This window comes from Halichoeres trimaculatus, unplaced genomic scaffold, assembly GCF_033239565.1.
Source record: "Halichoeres trimaculatus isolate MK-OKI-2021-1 unplaced genomic scaffold, fHalTri1.1 fHalTri1_scaffold_22, whole genome shotgun sequence".
In the NCBI taxonomy this organism is placed as follows: domain Eukaryota; kingdom Metazoa; phylum Chordata; class Actinopteri; order Labriformes; family Labridae; genus Halichoeres; species Halichoeres trimaculatus.
The window spans coordinates 8,628,751-8,644,864 of record NW_027437200.1 but is presented as its reverse complement, the minus strand read 5'-3'; the positions used below and the strand labels follow the sequence as shown (position 1 = coordinate 8,644,864).

The 16,114-nt window shown below is 40.5% G+C and overlaps 1 protein-coding gene across 2 annotated transcripts in view; it reads left to right on the top strand.

The window, feature by feature from the left end:
* lrch4 (leucine-rich repeats and calponin homology (CH) domain containing 4) overlaps positions 1 to 14,528 on the top strand; it is a 64,503-nt gene extending 49,975 nt beyond the window's left edge. The window contains exons 7-18 of one of the 2 annotated variants that reach the window (XM_074699313.1): positions 430 to 541; positions 627 to 736; positions 834 to 889; positions 3,021 to 3,182; positions 3,317 to 3,385; positions 3,662 to 3,716; positions 3,807 to 3,870; positions 3,976 to 4,077; positions 4,210 to 4,301; positions 4,533 to 4,670; positions 4,976 to 5,053; positions 14,327 to 14,528. In XM_074699313.1, coding sequence (XP_074555414.1) covers positions 430 to 541; positions 627 to 736; positions 834 to 889; positions 3,021 to 3,182; positions 3,317 to 3,385; positions 3,662 to 3,716; positions 3,807 to 3,870; positions 3,976 to 4,077; positions 4,210 to 4,301; positions 4,533 to 4,670; positions 4,976 to 5,053; positions 14,327 to 14,452 — 1,164 coding nt within the window. In that variant the 3' untranslated portion in view covers positions 14,453 to 14,528. Of the gene's footprint in view, positions 1 to 429; positions 542 to 626; positions 737 to 833; positions 890 to 3,020; positions 3,183 to 3,316; positions 3,386 to 3,661; positions 3,717 to 3,806; positions 3,871 to 3,975; positions 4,078 to 4,209; positions 4,302 to 4,532; positions 4,671 to 4,975; positions 5,054 to 5,385; positions 6,058 to 14,326 lie in introns of those variants that run through there. The other variant, XM_074699312.1, reaches the window with a different exon arrangement.
* The last annotated feature ends 1,586 nt before the right edge of the window (positions 14,529 to 16,114 follow it).

Genomic DNA, 16,114 nt, shown 5'->3' with positions numbered 1-16,114 from the left:
TCCTTCTTACAGTGGGTGATGGTGCTCATGGGAAATGGAGTCTTTATCCTGGAAGCACACTACTAATTCTGGCCAATCGCCGTAAGTAAATATTATGGTATGGGGTGTTTTCTCCATTCAGAAGCTTTTTCTTGTGAGGTGTGAACTCTTTATGTTCGCTCTCTCCCTGCCAGGAAAAACGCTGAAGGAGCAGAAACCCTTTTGGCAGTCGGTTCAATTTAAAACGGTTCACTGAAGAGCCAACCTAGACACAGGCACTTAATGGAGTATAATATGTTATCAATCTTGTCAATGTGAATCTGAATTTACTGTGTAGGTCATGAAATACACACACACACACACGCGCGCGCGCACACACACATACAGAGTTGACCGTTCAGCAGATTCAATCACAGATCAATAACTCGATGGCTTCCTGTCTGTGTTCAGTCAGCAGATGACTTCTCTGAGCGCTCCCTCCGTCTGGCTGAGGTCAGCAGAGACCAAAGGAACCTCGAGGAGGAGGAAGAGGAGGACAGATCTCCTCTGGAGGCCAAGAAAGGTGAGGAAGAGGAAGAGGAAGGACACACTGAGTGTTTTCTGTTTCTAACCTCTGAAATGTCTGAAACTGTGAACTTGTGTTTCAGTGAACGGAGAGGCTGAGCACATGGACTTCATCGACAGCAGTGTGACTGAGGAAGAGGAGGAGGAGATGAGGATGGACCCTCCCACACCTCCTCTCACTGCTCCTCCTCTGGTACTGAGCTGTGTCAGATCCTCTTTTTGTTGCTCAACATTTGACCTCAAGTGTGGCCTCAGAGCTCAAACTCATTGATTGTGTCATTGATTTCCAGGAGCTGAAGGAGAGCTCTTCATCACCGCAGACGCAGGACTCTTCATCATCATGCAGGTCAGTCCTGTAAAAAACACTCAACATGTTTTCCTCTGTCCCTGTGTGAGCAGAGAGCCAAAGACAGACCCAGTTTTATCACTTCTCCTCTTTACTTCCTGGTTGTTCAAGGTCACTTCAGAGTCATGTGAAGAGCTGGGAAAAGTCAACACTCTGCACTTCTCATTACTTACTGACTTAGTCACTCTCTGCCTCTCAAACTCAGCAGGCAGAGCCACTCTTTGTGCTCTTATCTCAGAAAGTTTACACTCCCCGGCTCTCCCTGTTCCTGCATTTATTACATTTCAGTAACTGAACAGCGTCGCCTCGATAACGGTGTCTCCTGAGAGCGGGTTTCAAACTCAGAATGACTCCTCCATGTTTGTTTGTTTTAGTAGATGCAGTTTTCTTCCTGGTATCTGTACCTTTAAGAGGGAGAAAATAGTTGCTGGAAAAGTTGGTTTGTTGCCCAACAAATGCAACAACACAGCTTTATATGAAACAATGAACTGTTTCATTTTCTATTCTCATCCCCGTCCTGAATCATTCGTTTGTATCCTGCTCATTTCCTTGGATGTGTCTCCATTGGCTGAACTGTTTGTCTGCAGCAACAAGCAGGAAACTCTAGCCTCTCAATCTGTGGGAGCTTTTCTCTCCTACGTTCAGAGTTCAAACCCTCAAACAGCTTCAGACGGAGAGTTTAACAGCTGTTGCACATCCCGGTATCTTCCCTACAAACACCGCACAATCATGTCCCTCCAACAAACGGATGTTTGTCCCTTCCTGTGGGACTCCCAAAAATAGATTGCAGACTTAAAATTGAAACTCAACTCACAGTTTAAAGAGATTTGACTGTAATCTTGAATTTCCTGTTCCAGTTTAAGTTTTTCTTCTAAAGTTTGGTACAAAAGAGTAAAAGAGCTGCGTTACAGAGAAATAAAATGTTAGATTTAAAGGAATAAAGTTTTTATATTATAGGAATAAAGGCTGGAGTTGTTAAGCTGTCTTCATGACGTCTTTCAGAGTCCAGATTCCTGTGAAAACATGATGCAGATGAAGACAAAATGTTGACTTTGACTTCTAATAAATGAATAAACTTAAAAAAGAGAAAATATCGATAAGAGGTGTAACTTTATAAAACGCTCCACATTTCCCTGCTGCTTTTTAACATTTTTCTTCAAAAGAGTAAAACAGAGCTTTTGTTTTCGCAACCCAAACCCTGACCTCCCTCCTTCCAAACAACCAAAACACTCACTCACTTCATTCGCCTAGAAATGAACTCAAAACCAACCCTTTCAAAATAAAAGCCTCCAACATGTGACCCCAACTCCCATTTTTTACTGTCTTACACATTATGTCCTGTGTGTTTTTGGAAAAGTGGGATATAAGCCCTATCAACTATTATTTTCATTGCTGAAATTCAATCACTAAATATTTTATGTCACTTGTTTACCAAAATACAAAATAAATACAAAGTTTTTTTTCCTAAAAAATGACTTATTTTTTTATGATGAACCAGCTTTTTATCTATTCTTATACTGATGATAATAATAGCTTTGTTTATATATTGCATTTTATTCAGTTGATGTTAAAACTTTTTCCCTCAGAAATACACTTTTTTTTTTTTTTCCTCAATTGATTTTTTTCCCCAACTTGATTCTGATTTTCTCTTGGTTTTATGATATTCAGTTTGTTTGGGTTGTTTCTGCCTTTATTCAGAGAGGACAGGACAGTAGATGGAACAGGAAACAGGGTGAGGGTGGGGACATGCAGGAAAGGTGCTGCAGGTTGGATTTGAACCCAGGCTGCTCATATGAGGGCTAGCCTCATGGGGCGTGCAACCCAGCCCGCTGGGCGCTATCAGCACCCCTTTGAATTCAGTCTTTTGAGACTTGAATGTTGTTGATTTTTCTGGATACTTTGGCTTTATTCTCATTCTGGGGATTTTATCCTTAAAGTACAAACCAGGTGTCTTGGTAATATTTGGTTATATTTTGTTTCTAGTTGCAGCCACTATATAAATATGTTTTTTTTTCTTATCTTGGCTGTCAGTATGAGGCAGTACAAAGAGGATGGTATTTTAAACTTTAAGGGAAAAAAAAATGTAGAAAAATATCTTAATAATAACTAAATATATTATTCTCCTCTACAGGTCTAGCCTCCATGTGGACATAGTCTCCCCTTCATCATCATCATCCTCCTCGTCCCCTCTGTCTCCCTCAAGCCCCTCCCTGGAGGAGCGGAGGAGGCCAGGTAACCTTCTCATCTGGCAGGAGAGGGAGCGTCTGCAGCAGCAGCAGAAGGAAAAGGCCAGGTCACTACATTTACTACATTTATAAAAGTTTTAAAGCTCTAGAGTTTTCACTGTAAGAAAGATTTGATTCTTCATCCGGAAACAGAAAATTTCACCTCTGACTCTCCTCTCTACATCTCAAACTGTTTCTGCAGCACGCTGAAGTCAACCAACCGACCAGGAAGTCATGTGACCACAGCAGCACAGCCAGGAAGTGTCTCAGCGTGAGTTCAAACTGTGAAACAGATACACATGCACACACTGCAGAGAAACACCACACACACACACTATGTATGTGATGTTTCTATGCAAAGAAACATTACACACACACACACACACACACACACACACACACACACACACACACACACAAACACACACAGCATACATTCATTTATGCAGTTTTCATTCTGTGCTGTGTATGAGTGTGAGGAAGTTTCAGGGTGTGTAAAGAATCGTTTCCTGTCATGAACAAACTGTTGGTGTTTGTCTCCCCCTAGTGGTGCATCTCCAGAGAACAGCAGCTCACACTTGGGCTTGCGGCACAGATGTACGGTGAGTGTTTGATCTTCAGTTGATCTGAGTTCAGAGGTTAAAGGCTGATCTGCGTTTAACTAATTCTGAATGTTTGTCCTGCTCCAACAGAGCGCTGACCAGATGACCGCTGTGCATCCTGTGACTTTGCTGCAGCGCTCCAGCAGCAAAATAGGTATGAAGCAAACACTCACTCACGCACTTTATTCTTCTAAATGTTCCAGTAGTGTGTGTGCAGATAAATAAGTGTGTCTAACTCTGACCTGCATGATCCCATCAGAAATGCCGTCCTCCCCGAAAACGTCCCCTACAGGTGGTCCGGCCCAGAAACCAAACAGCTTCCTGTTCCGCACCTCATCCCGCAGCAATGTCAAACCTGCAGGTACACACTCACACACGCAGTGTCAGAAGATAGGTACTGCAGCTCCACTTTCTTTTTGTAGTTCCTCTCTCTCCATACCTCAGTCCAGTTCTTCAGAAGTCCTGTAACAGTTTTTCCTCCTGTCCCTCTCAGTCTTCACTCTGGGAGAATCTGGCAGGAGTGAGTCTCGTACAGTTCTACGTTCACCTAAGGAGGAAAGAGCAAACATCACACAACTACGCAAGGTAAAATAAAACACACACATAAGTCACTCTGGATTTTTCTCTTTGAGCTGACCCTTAAAACCTCCTCAAACATCGACTCTGCATCAGTTTCTCTTCGCACTTAATTTACAGATTAAAGGAGCTATAACATTAATTTGCTGATTGATTCTTCATGGTGTGAATTTTCATCATCCTGTGGAGTAAACTCTGTATAAGTTTAAATAACAGGAACATGAATGTGACTCTCCTCAGACTCTGGAGTCCCGGCTGAAGGTCACCCTCTCAGAGGATCTGGGTGAAGCTCTATCAAACGGCACCGTCCTCTGTCAGCTGGTTAACCACATCAGACCACGCTCCGTCTCAATCATCCACATTCCCTCTCCAGCAGTGGTGAGTCAGGGAACACTCTACCTCACATTCATCTGTCCTTTAAAATGAAATAAGTCAAATTTTTTTAGCTTAACAGGGATACAAAGATCGTTTCTCATATTGGGAGGATCTCTTTATGCTTGTCGCTAGATGTATTTATTAAATTAAACTGAGCATCTCTGAGTCTTAACAAAAGTTTTCAGATATTTTATGATGATGCCAATTTATTTGTTATCAACAGTTTCCTAAAGGTGTCCTATGTAATGCCTAGAAGTTTACATACATGTGTCCACTCAGAAATGCATGAATTTCTTTTTTTTTTGCAGCCAAAGCTGAGCTCAGCAAAGTGTCGACTCAACGTAGAAAACTTCATCTCTGCTTGTCGTAAGCTGGGAGTACCTGAGGTAAAGTTTTCTCTTTTACCTTTTCCTCTTTTTCTGTTCAGCTGCTACACATTTCAGACTGAGATCCATCCACGTGTAACAGATCACACACTTCATGTCGATGTTTTAAAAAGGCAGGAGTAGAGTTTGATTTGCTGTCTGAGCTCAGTTTATGTTGCTGAAATGTTCCCGTCAGGGTTGGACTGATTCAACGTTCAGTTTCTGATTTTAATCAGGTTGATGATCAGGACCTGAATCAGTCCAACCCTCACTCTGCTTCACGTTCTGTTTTTTGTCGTTCTTCTTCTTCTCTCCTGTTTCTAACCTCCTGTCTTTTCCTCCTGTGTGTCCAGACGGACGTGTGTGTGTGCTCTGATGTGCTTCTGTGTAAGCTGCCCGCTGTGTCGCGCTGCGTGGCCGCCCTGCTGGTTGCAGGGGAGAAGGGGGAGACGGTGGAGGAACGCTCCCCCTCCCGCTCCTCACCTTCATCGTCCTCCTCGTCTTCCTCGCTGCTGTCCACAGATTTCCTGTTCTTCTACTGCGCCGCCATGGCCCTGCTCTACGTCCTCTACTGCTACCTGCTCACCTAGAGGACACACGACACACAGCACTCTTATTCACGCTTACTGAACACACACTCACAGTTACAGGCGCCCCCTGCAGTTTGTGTGTGTGTGTGTGTTTTTAATGGCTGTAAAGCAGACCCAGCACCTTTAAGAAACAGAAAACACAAAAGCACAGAGCAGCTCTTCATGTAGAGGAAAAAAAGCACGACTGAGCGAGGGAGCAGAGAAACGCCTTAGCCTGGGTTAGCCTTCACTCCGTAATGCACAGCAAGTTTGGAAGAGACAGAGTTAAAGAAACTGAGGTCGAGCTGCTTTAAGAGGAGGAAAAATCTCATTCATATCTGATTTTAATCCCTTCAGAAATTTACTGCGTATTACTCAGAGTGCAGATAAAACTAATAAATTATTTTATTTTATTTATGATGAATTAAAATGCTTGGAGAAAAAAAAAAAAAAAAACGAATTGCCCTTCTACTCTGGTAATTACGGTACTGAACCAGAGTTGCTTTCTGTAAAATCTCTTGCTCATTGTGCATTTTATTTCAACTTGACAATAACATGTATCTCTTTGAAAGCCTCTGGACTCATAATATTGTCAGTCAGAAAAAACAATGAAAGTTGTTACCGTAATGCAGCAGCAGGCACCCTGCGTAAACTCTTTAGACGTTGGTTGAACAAAGAAGGTGAAAGGTCAAAGTGGTGGTGTGCTCTTGTGCTTTAAAATTGAATTTATCCCCCAAGATGTGGAAATGACAGCTGTCAAACTGTCAAAAATGAGAAGAGGGTGAGCTGCTTTTGTATGCGGAGTGATTTAAAAACAGGCTGAAATTCATATTAACCCCTCTTTATGACCTGTTAAAGCAAACAGACCAATAGCTACCAGACAAACTGTTGTTTTGAGATTTATTGACGAAACACAGTTCATACAGACTGTTAATGGTCTAAACTCTGGAAATATAGCTGAATCAAATTACAGAGGTTAGTTTACATCTTACGAACACAGCATCAAACTCTGAACCTCTCTGATCATTAATACTGATCAAGGTTTCCCTGGCCCTGGCACAAAGTTTATGCTTTTAATTGAGTACTTTAGCTCCACCAATTTTCCTCCAGTGACTGCGTTTGTTGCTTGATAATAAAAAATGTTACAGACTAAATAAAATCCTGAAGAAGCTGGATAGATGTCATATTTTTCTGCTTACTCCCAGAGATAGTTTCTCCCTCCAGAGCAGCTCGACCTCAGACAGATTTAAACTGAAAGTGTTTCAGAGAGAGAAACCTGAGACTGAACTGTGAATGTGATTTAAAGCCTTGAGACAGACGCAGGTTTGATAATAAAAAGGAACTTGGATGTTAAACGGTGAGAGAAATGATACAGTGCCTCCTCTCACTGAACACTGACTTTAGACCACTGGCTCTTACTTTAATGTCTGCTATGCTAACTATGAGCAGCAGGGGGCGGTGTCGCTGCATCCATCCCCCTGCAGGCTTCAAACTGACGGTACAGACTCCTGCAGGAGGTCGTGTTGGTGTGTAATGAATTTTTTTTTTGTGGTGGTCACTCTGACCTGCTGACTCCATGTTTGTATAAATGTAAACAGGTTAATATTAAATTATTGCTTATTATTTATTTGTGTTATTTTTGTTTCTGTGGTGAAACAGCAGAGGGTTTTTTTTTCCTTTAAATCGCACTCACAGGTGAATTAGATCAGATCAATATTCATTTATTCAAACCTAAAAAAGCTTTGATTGTTTAAACTTTTCTCTTTTATTTGATGGGCTAGTAATTGATTACCTTGAGGCTACGCCTTCAACGGCCTCAGCTGTTTCCACCACGCGCTGCCTCAGACTTATTGCTCACAGAAGGTCAATGTCTGAAACTAAACACAGAGTGGAAACTGATTTTATGACTCCTGCTGGAGCTGGATATCAATAAGTTCTGGTTTTGTGCTGCTAAAGCTCTAAAGTGGGATCATTTTTCTTTCTTATCAGGCCTTTGAAACAACCTGAAAACCATAAATGGCTGCTCAAAGCTGTACTAAAACTATTCAGAGTCACAACGACACATTTTGAAGGGACAATTACAGTTTTTTCTGCAACGAGACTGAAGTTTTTCTTTCCTGCCAAACTGAGCTAGTCTGACAGGTTTAGACTGACCCTTCTCTGAACGTATAGCGCCCCCAAATCACACTAAACAAAAGATGATGAAGTCGGTCATCTCACACAAGTTAGCCCAAAGATAAACCTGAATATAAAGAATAATTGAAACTAAAGTTGAGGCGGCAAAATATTGTTTTGTACTTGTTAAAACCAAGTTTTACTGAAGTTCATTTTCTTGTTGTAGATGCTATGTTAAAGTTTGTTCAAGCCAAAACACATTGTCTTGTGCCAAAACCTTTTGGTATCATATGTTAGATTATGAGAGGCACAATGTATAAAACAAAATCTAACATTTCCAGATTTAAAAAGAGCTTGAGTTAATGAGCAGTTAAGCCCATCGTTTGTTGTTACAGATAACAAATGCTTTGAAGCTAATGTCGGAACAGTTGTTTATCTTAGCGTTTGTTTTGGCTTGTTTTGGACAGGAAACTCTCAGAGTAAGCAACAGTTTCTAACTGGCTGAATAAAAGCTGTATGTTATTTTTGTTACTGGGGTTACTGCAGCTAAAAGTAGCTAGCTAGCTCCGATTTGGAGCGGTTGTTGAGTTTCGCTGTCAGAGTTGCTCCAACTAGTGCGACCAAAAAGCAAAGACTGATATTTGTCATTGATTATGAAAGTAACTACTGCTAGTGTTGTGTGAAAAAAAGGGAACAAGAAAAATACAATAAACTTTTAAAATAATAAACTTTAAAACCTGAATTAAAACAGTAGACTAAAAAGAAAATGAACTTCACTAAAACTCTTACAGTTTACAGTAACAGGAGTCATTTTGATCTGAAAGTATCCGTCCATCCACAGAATGTCTTCATTACAAAATTATTTCCTTGAACTTGTTGACCACAACCTGGAGAATAATTAGCCTCTATGTAACTTAATTATCTTTTTACACTCGTTGTACAGCACAGTTAATTTACTCCACCGACCGTGTCACGTCCATCTCTCTGCTGTCACCCTGAGGTCAGAAAGCCCACTGTAAAAATCCCCTCCCCATGTCTGAATCTTTTCTATTAGCCTGCTGTTAATATGAAATTTATACTGTTTCATTTCAAATGTCTATTTTATAAGTGAAACTGGACAAGCAGCACTCAGTATCTCACCCACTGGCTTAGACCGAGTTATATTCTTTCATATGTTAGCAGACGCACCCTTTGTATTTTATATTTATATGATACTCTTGTATTAAGAATCTTTTTGAGTTTATATAAATCTATATGTAAAGTTTTTTCCCGCCTGCTGTAAAGAATTTATTAAAACTTTGAACGTTGAACGTGTTGCTGTTTGTCTGCTGAGCTGCTGTCGTGCTTTTGCTTAATGAGCTACGATGTTTGTTTGTGATCAGAGTATCTGCAGCCGCTGAGAAAATTACCAAAGGTTCACTTACTCACTTTTTATGAGGCCTTCAACTGAAACTAAGGATATGAGTTTCACAGTTACCATTTGCCAAATTTGAAGTTTTATCTCAAGGTAAGATTCATTAAAATGAAGCACAAAAAGGAGTTTAAAGAAGAAGTCTGACATATTTTGCTCATTCATTTCAGTAACTAAAAATACACGGGGTCCATAAAGTCTCCTTACAGATTAAGACCGCTATTACAAACTCAAATGAACACACAAACGTGGAAATTGTTGCAAAATGAGGAGCAGATATTGAAGTTTTTTTTAACTAGTTTAATGTAAGACTCGTTTTTTAGGAGAGCACAGGAAGCTTGCCTTACATGACCGATGTTTCCTCAGATGTTGTCCACTCCTCCATCCAGCTCTGTCCCTGTCTCCATAAATTTCTTTGTGCCATGAATTGACGGGCATGATAGTGGATCTCTTCAATTCTTAGTTCTGTAGTTTCGCTGAGTCTGTGTGTCCAATTTTGTGTCAATAAACCACGACATACACTTCCCTTTCTAGCCATTTCTTTAGGATTCACTTTTCAACAGAATACCTGAAATACACAAATGCATTGTGATTAAAAACATCAGTAACTACTGAGCAAATAGAATAAATGTGACAGACATCTCCTGAACTGCCTTTGTAACAGATTTTTTAAATTTCAAAGATACTTCATGAAAACCCTGTGTTGGTTAGAGTGACAACAAAAGGAAAAAAAGCAAAAACAGTCACTAAGGTTTATGTTTTGGTGAAAATGGTGAAACGTTTTTACATCAAATTTTAGAAAATTAGCAGAGTCTAAATCAATTGAGCCTTCTCTTTAAAATCTGCTGTTAAAACACTTCAGGTGTATCATAAACAGTGCTGACTCACCACTGCCCCCTGTAGACAGTAAGAGTAACATAAGCTGCAATTCCACCAAGCAGTCCGGGTTGGTTCAGTACAGTTTGGGACGGTTTGGTACAGTTAAGCCTGATCCTGTCTGCGTTTCCACAGCAAACTGTGCCCTCTCATGGTGGGCGGCGTGTAAGCCGAGAGCTGTTAAACAATAGCGTGACGCGGTAGCAGTTTACCCCGCTATTAAATCAACAGAGAAGAAAACGCGAGACAGTAAACAAAGAGCACAGATGGAAAACATGCAGCATTTCGTCCTCTCTGTGATTGGAATGTAGCTCTTTGTTACAAAGTGCAATCAAACTTTGTTTCAGAGAAGTCTGTGTGCCGCCAGGAGAAATGCAGCTGCTGTCGGGGTAAGTGACGATTCTTTTGACCAATAAACGGTCTGCAGTGTTGTAGCTCCACCTTCTGAGAGCGGATCGGTTCAGACTGGCACCCATACAGAAGGGTCCCAAAGAAGTAGGCCGGCTCGTCTCGGATTTTAGGGAACTGTCCCGGGATAAGTCAGTGGAAACGCCGCAAAATGCGCGCTGTACTGGGACGAACCGAAGAGGTCTGCTTGGTGGAAATGTGGCTATACATAATTCATGTTTTCATGGACTCTAATCCAACCTCTGGCGTTCAAAAATTAAGTTGTTGTGGAAGTGCAGAGACAGCTGCAGTTCATCAAGTGTCCACTAGGGTGTATCTCCAAAAGTGAGTCAGTCCTTATATAGTTCAATGTTAAAATACAAAAACTCAAAGCAGAAATGACTGCTACAGAAAATAGTTTTCTTGTGTAATATGAAAGTAAGGAGTTGTTTGCTAGTTTTCATATTTGGGGTTATGGTTGAGCTGACAAACAAATCTGATCTTAAGTCAGTTTCTTTTTGCGTTATTAAACCTCATACTCCAAACAGTATTTGAGAGCAGTTTTATGCAGAAGGCAGCAGCTCCTCAGCCTGAGTCTGTCCTTCAGCACCTCAGAGTGTTCAAACAGAGTCACACAGAGTCACACGACCTCAGCCACTCACTTCCCCACAGCCCCAAATTGGTTTACCTCGAGTGGGAAAGAGGGACTTCGATTTTCTTCTGGATATTTGGGTAATCAGAAAAAGGGAGAATAGAACCAGACTTCTTCTTTTAACACAGTGAACCTGAAGTTGTTATTGGAGCTGAGAAGAAAGGCGGGATGCTGTGAGCAGGCGTGCAGATACTCTGACAAGACTCCAATGTGCTCTGTGCTTTAACCTCTTCAAAAGCTCCTCTGTGCTCTCTGAACAGCAGGTTTACCTTCAGTTTACCTTCATAAAATCCAGCTGGCCCGTGTAGGAGCAGGTGAGTGTTCAGGAAAGGTCAGAGAGAGAAAGCAGGAGCCACTCACAAGGTTTGTACCGCACCTTTCACTAAGAGGAGACTTCACAAACCGCTGTGTTCTGTCAGCGTCTCTGATCTGCATCACTTCAGCCCACACACACACTCACACACACCTCGCTGGAGCTCAAATCTTACCTTTCATGCGTATTCAGACTTGAAGGTCCACCAGTTTATCAAGAAATCAGTGCAGTCTGCGGCTCACATTATGTAGATTGAATCATTTCTCACAGACGCACCTGGAAATGTCACTTTCTGTGGATGGGCGAGTTTCTGTGGGGGATTTTTAGGGGTCACTGAGGACGGTCCAGAGGATGTTTCTAAAAAAAAAAAAAGATGCAAAATCATAGCAAAGATTTCCAGATTCATTTAGAAGTCTGAGATTTTGTCCGACAATGAACTTTAAAGGACGCAAAGCCCAATGATCCAACAAACTGTAGAAAGATTAAAATAAATCTGCTTGTTACTCCAGGGTCCGCTCTTTTAATTCAGGAAAATTATTGAAATCAAAGGAACAACAATGACAGAGAAAGAGACTTTTAGAGAGGCCTAGTTGTAATATTTATCTCACTTTCATACTTTTACAAACCTAGTTTGTCCGGTTTGAGCATCAGTTTGAGTCTCAGTGATAAAAATCATGTTGATTTTCTCCTGTAGGACTTTAACCAGGAGCTGCAAAACATGCTGTGAGAGCTGCAAAGTACAGGGTGGGCCAGAAAGATTTACCCATCGTATTTCTCTATTTCTGTTTGCATAGGTTTTGTCCTAGAAACTTAAAATTTTGGATAGTTTCTCTTAAATGTACCAGAGTTCATTTGTTTACTCCTAATGATTGCCGAGGCAGCGAAGGGTAAGCGCGACCAGATTGTGGCCTTGAAGGAGGCTGGACTGACAACAATGCAAACATGAAAAAGGTGAATGCTTGTCCTGACTGTCTACAATGTCATGAAACCATACAAGGAGACAGGCAATACCACCAGCAAGCCAATCCCTGGAAGAAAACGTTCAGTCCCGACCGGGAGGGTTGTTGAGATGGTGAGGAAGAGAATCCAAAGGAATCCTCACAGGAACATGAGGGCAACAGCAAAGGAAGCGAACATCTCAAGAACTTCACTGAGAAGAATCGTCAAACAGGATCTTGGACTGAAAGCACTAAAAAAGCAACACAGACAACTGGTTTCAGCCGCTTCCAAGAAAAAACAGCTTGACAGGAGGAAAATGATGCTGCAGGAGATCCAGTGTGCTGCAGACAAAGTCCTGGTTTGGTCTGATGAGAAGATCTTCACCGTTCAGGCAGTGGTCAGTTCCCAGAATGACAGGGTTTATGCACAGAGTGCACAGAAGCCAGCTGGAGTCATGGTGTGGGCTGCTGTTGCTTCTGGTGGCTCAAAGTCTCCTTTGGTCTTCATTCAGGAGGGTGTGAAAGTGACCAGCCAGGTGTACCTTCAAATGCTTGAAGAAAAAGTGTTGCCTTGGTGTACCAATGCGTTTGGAAACCAGTATGTCTTCACACAAGATGGTGCACAGCTCACACATCCAATGTCACACAGGCCTGGTGCAAGCAGCACTTTCCTGGCTTCTGGGACAAGAACATGTGGCCGTCAAGTCCGGACATCAATCTAATGGACTTAGTGATCTGGTCTATCCTGGAGAGGAAGGTCTAAAGAGTAAAAACTTGATGCAGAGACAGTGCCAGGTCGTCTCCAGGCTATGACAAAGGCAAAGGGTGGCCATATTGAGATGTAAATCTTTTTTGTGACAGAGAATTAAGTATAGAAACTGTGTTCAATGTTTGTTATGTTTGTCTGCAAGTATTTTAGGATAGTGCAGAAAAAAAACGATGGGTAAATCTTTCTGTAACCTGTGGTACTGTACGTAGAGGAAGAAAGCTCTAAAACTGTATTTTAGTTTGGTGGTTGTAATGAAACCAGTACAGACTGTTTTACTGCTGACAGGTGAAACATCTACAGCTGAAAGTCTAAAGAAGAGCACAGGCTGTTGGTTAGCAGAGACTCAAACTGAAACGAGTCATTTTTGCCAGTTTAACTGACTTCACCATGAGCCAATAGAAAATAAAAACCCACACACAGATCTCCAGATCTATGACCACAGCAGTCTGAGTGACAGAAAACATTCATTAAAATGCACATCAGAGACCGTCCTCTCCATTAAACATCCCATCTCCGTATTTTACATCAGTGCGCAGCGTGTGCTTGTTTTTATTTTGAAGCGTCTGGTTTCATGGAAGTGGAAAAAGTCTGACTTTAATGGCTTTTCATTTCAGAGCTGCAGGCAATAAACACTCAATGTTTGGCAGAGTGCGTGGATGTCGCTGATATCCACTTTATATGAGATTGAAATTTGCTACAGAATGTCACTGAGCCTGTCTTATAAATGTGTTTAACTCTTTCAGGCCCAGGTTGGCCTTTACAGTCAAATATAAAACAACACGTGGATCAGATTTTACAGACGGAGGCCTGAAGTTCAGTTTTTCACCAGGAGCTCTGAGTCCTGAGGGTTTCACCAGGAACGTGCAGAAAACAGAAGTCATTACTTTATGAGTGTTTACACTCTGAACAACGTTAACACATACATGTCAGTCCTCTGTTTAGATAAGTCATGATTGATAAAGAAACTACCTTCACACCGTACAATTCATACCTGCCATGTGTTATTCTTGTATTTCACCCTGAGGATTCAATTTTCAAAACTGTCATTTTTTTAGTACCTATAAGAAAACGACAACAGACTGACAGACTGAGATATGGAACCTGGAGCCAGATGGTTTAACTGAGCTGTGGTTTCTCTGTCCCGTGGCGTGAAATCAAACCTCATAAAGTCATAACTGAATAAATAACAGAGGTGACAGGGAATAGGGCTAAATAAATGTTATAAAAATGTACCTGACAGTTTTCTGCTCTCCCCTCCTTCCAGGACTCTCTGTGCTCTCCTCAGCTCATCACGGAGGACGAGGGGCTGAGTCGACTGGCTCACACCATCCAGGTCCTGATCAACCTGAGCGACGGCTCCCAGCGAGGCCTCAAACAGGAAACACCATGAGCTGCTGGCTAAACACAGCGATAGTCACAGCAACTGTAAAGATGAAACCGGATAACACAGTTTGTTCTTAACCTGCTTCAAATTTCCAAAAATAAATTTCAATAAATAATAAAAAAAAACTTGGTCATACAAATTCAGTCCTTGTTGTTATGTCTGTGTAGATCCTCTTACATACTTTTATTGACACACGCATACACACAAGCTTTTATTCTTGCATTAAAAATGACATAGTAAAAAGAGCTACCCCTGACATGAAAGAATTTTTAAGAGATATTTACACTCTGTGGAGTGAATTTTTCTTAAACTTTAACTGCACAAAAAGTTAAAAAAGTTATATCTGTCAAAAAAAATGAAAAGCAAAAGAAAAAAAGGGACATCTTACATCTCTTCTTTTTTACTTTTCTTATTTCTGACCATAACTAGATTGTCTGGTGTAATTTTCTTGAACTTTTGCTGCACAGAAAACAGTACCCCTTTTTCATGAAAAAGGGGAAAAAACGAATGACAAAAATGTTGTTTTCATTTCTCTGGTATGGTTTTGAGTTTTAAATTTTGCTGCAGAATTATATCTCGATAGAGATATTTATATATTGTTAATTCTTTGTTGCACAGAAGTGGTTTCCAGTATATAGGTTATTATTAAAAAGGAATAAAACATGAAAAGAAAAAACAAAATAAAAAGGAAAACAGGAATTTTTAAAAACATTAAACGGGGTACCTGTTGTGTTTTTCTTTTTTCTTTTTTTTTTTTAAAAAAATAGTATTCTCCAGTTAAATTTTCTTTTAGTTTTACTATACCAAAGTGATCACCCCCTACACCTTTTAGAAACATTTTTAAAAAATGTAATAAAAAAAAGAAAAGAAAAAAAAAGAAAAAAACAAAAGTGTTCTCCCTATTTAAAAAATAGAAAAGCAAAAAAAAAAAAAAACGATTTAAAAAAATGTATATAAGTATATCCTCTTGTAATTTTCTCAAGGCTTTTTTTTTTGCACAGAAGTGTCCCTTTTAACTCAGACATGCATAAATGTGTAGACATACGGATGATTTTATTCATAAATACATACATTCAAAGACACGTATGAAATTAAACACAAATTCAAGAAACTTTTTTTATTCATTATTGCAGATAAAGGTTCATAGTTTTATCCATACATAAAAATCCATCATAATTTATTCATTCAAGTTGTTGGGAAACCTTATGAGACATGGCAACACTCCAGGAGGAAGTTACTGTTATGTCATATCTGGGTCACAACAAGTGATAAATTCCTGTTCCTGCTTCAGGTGACTGAGGACAGGTGGACAGAGCACACCTTCAGCATCATTTCGTCAACATTTCCCTCCAGACTCAAACGTGACAGTCTCAGTCTGCTGGATTCCTGTGGGTTTTGCAGGTTCCTCGGCCATCTTCAAACACATCTTTACCTGGCACTGATTATGGTTAAAGGTCATAACAGTACATTTTTAATACTTGGCTCACAAAGTAAAATTAGGAACAATTTTTAGTTTGGGAGAAAAGGAATTAAAATTGCCATCACATCCAAGGAGACATTTTTGTGATGGCGCTTTATTTTAAAAAAGTTCAGGGCTCTAAACCGTCAAATGCACCAAATGTCATACTTTCAAAAAACAGAAATACCACCTTCAGAAATATCTAAATG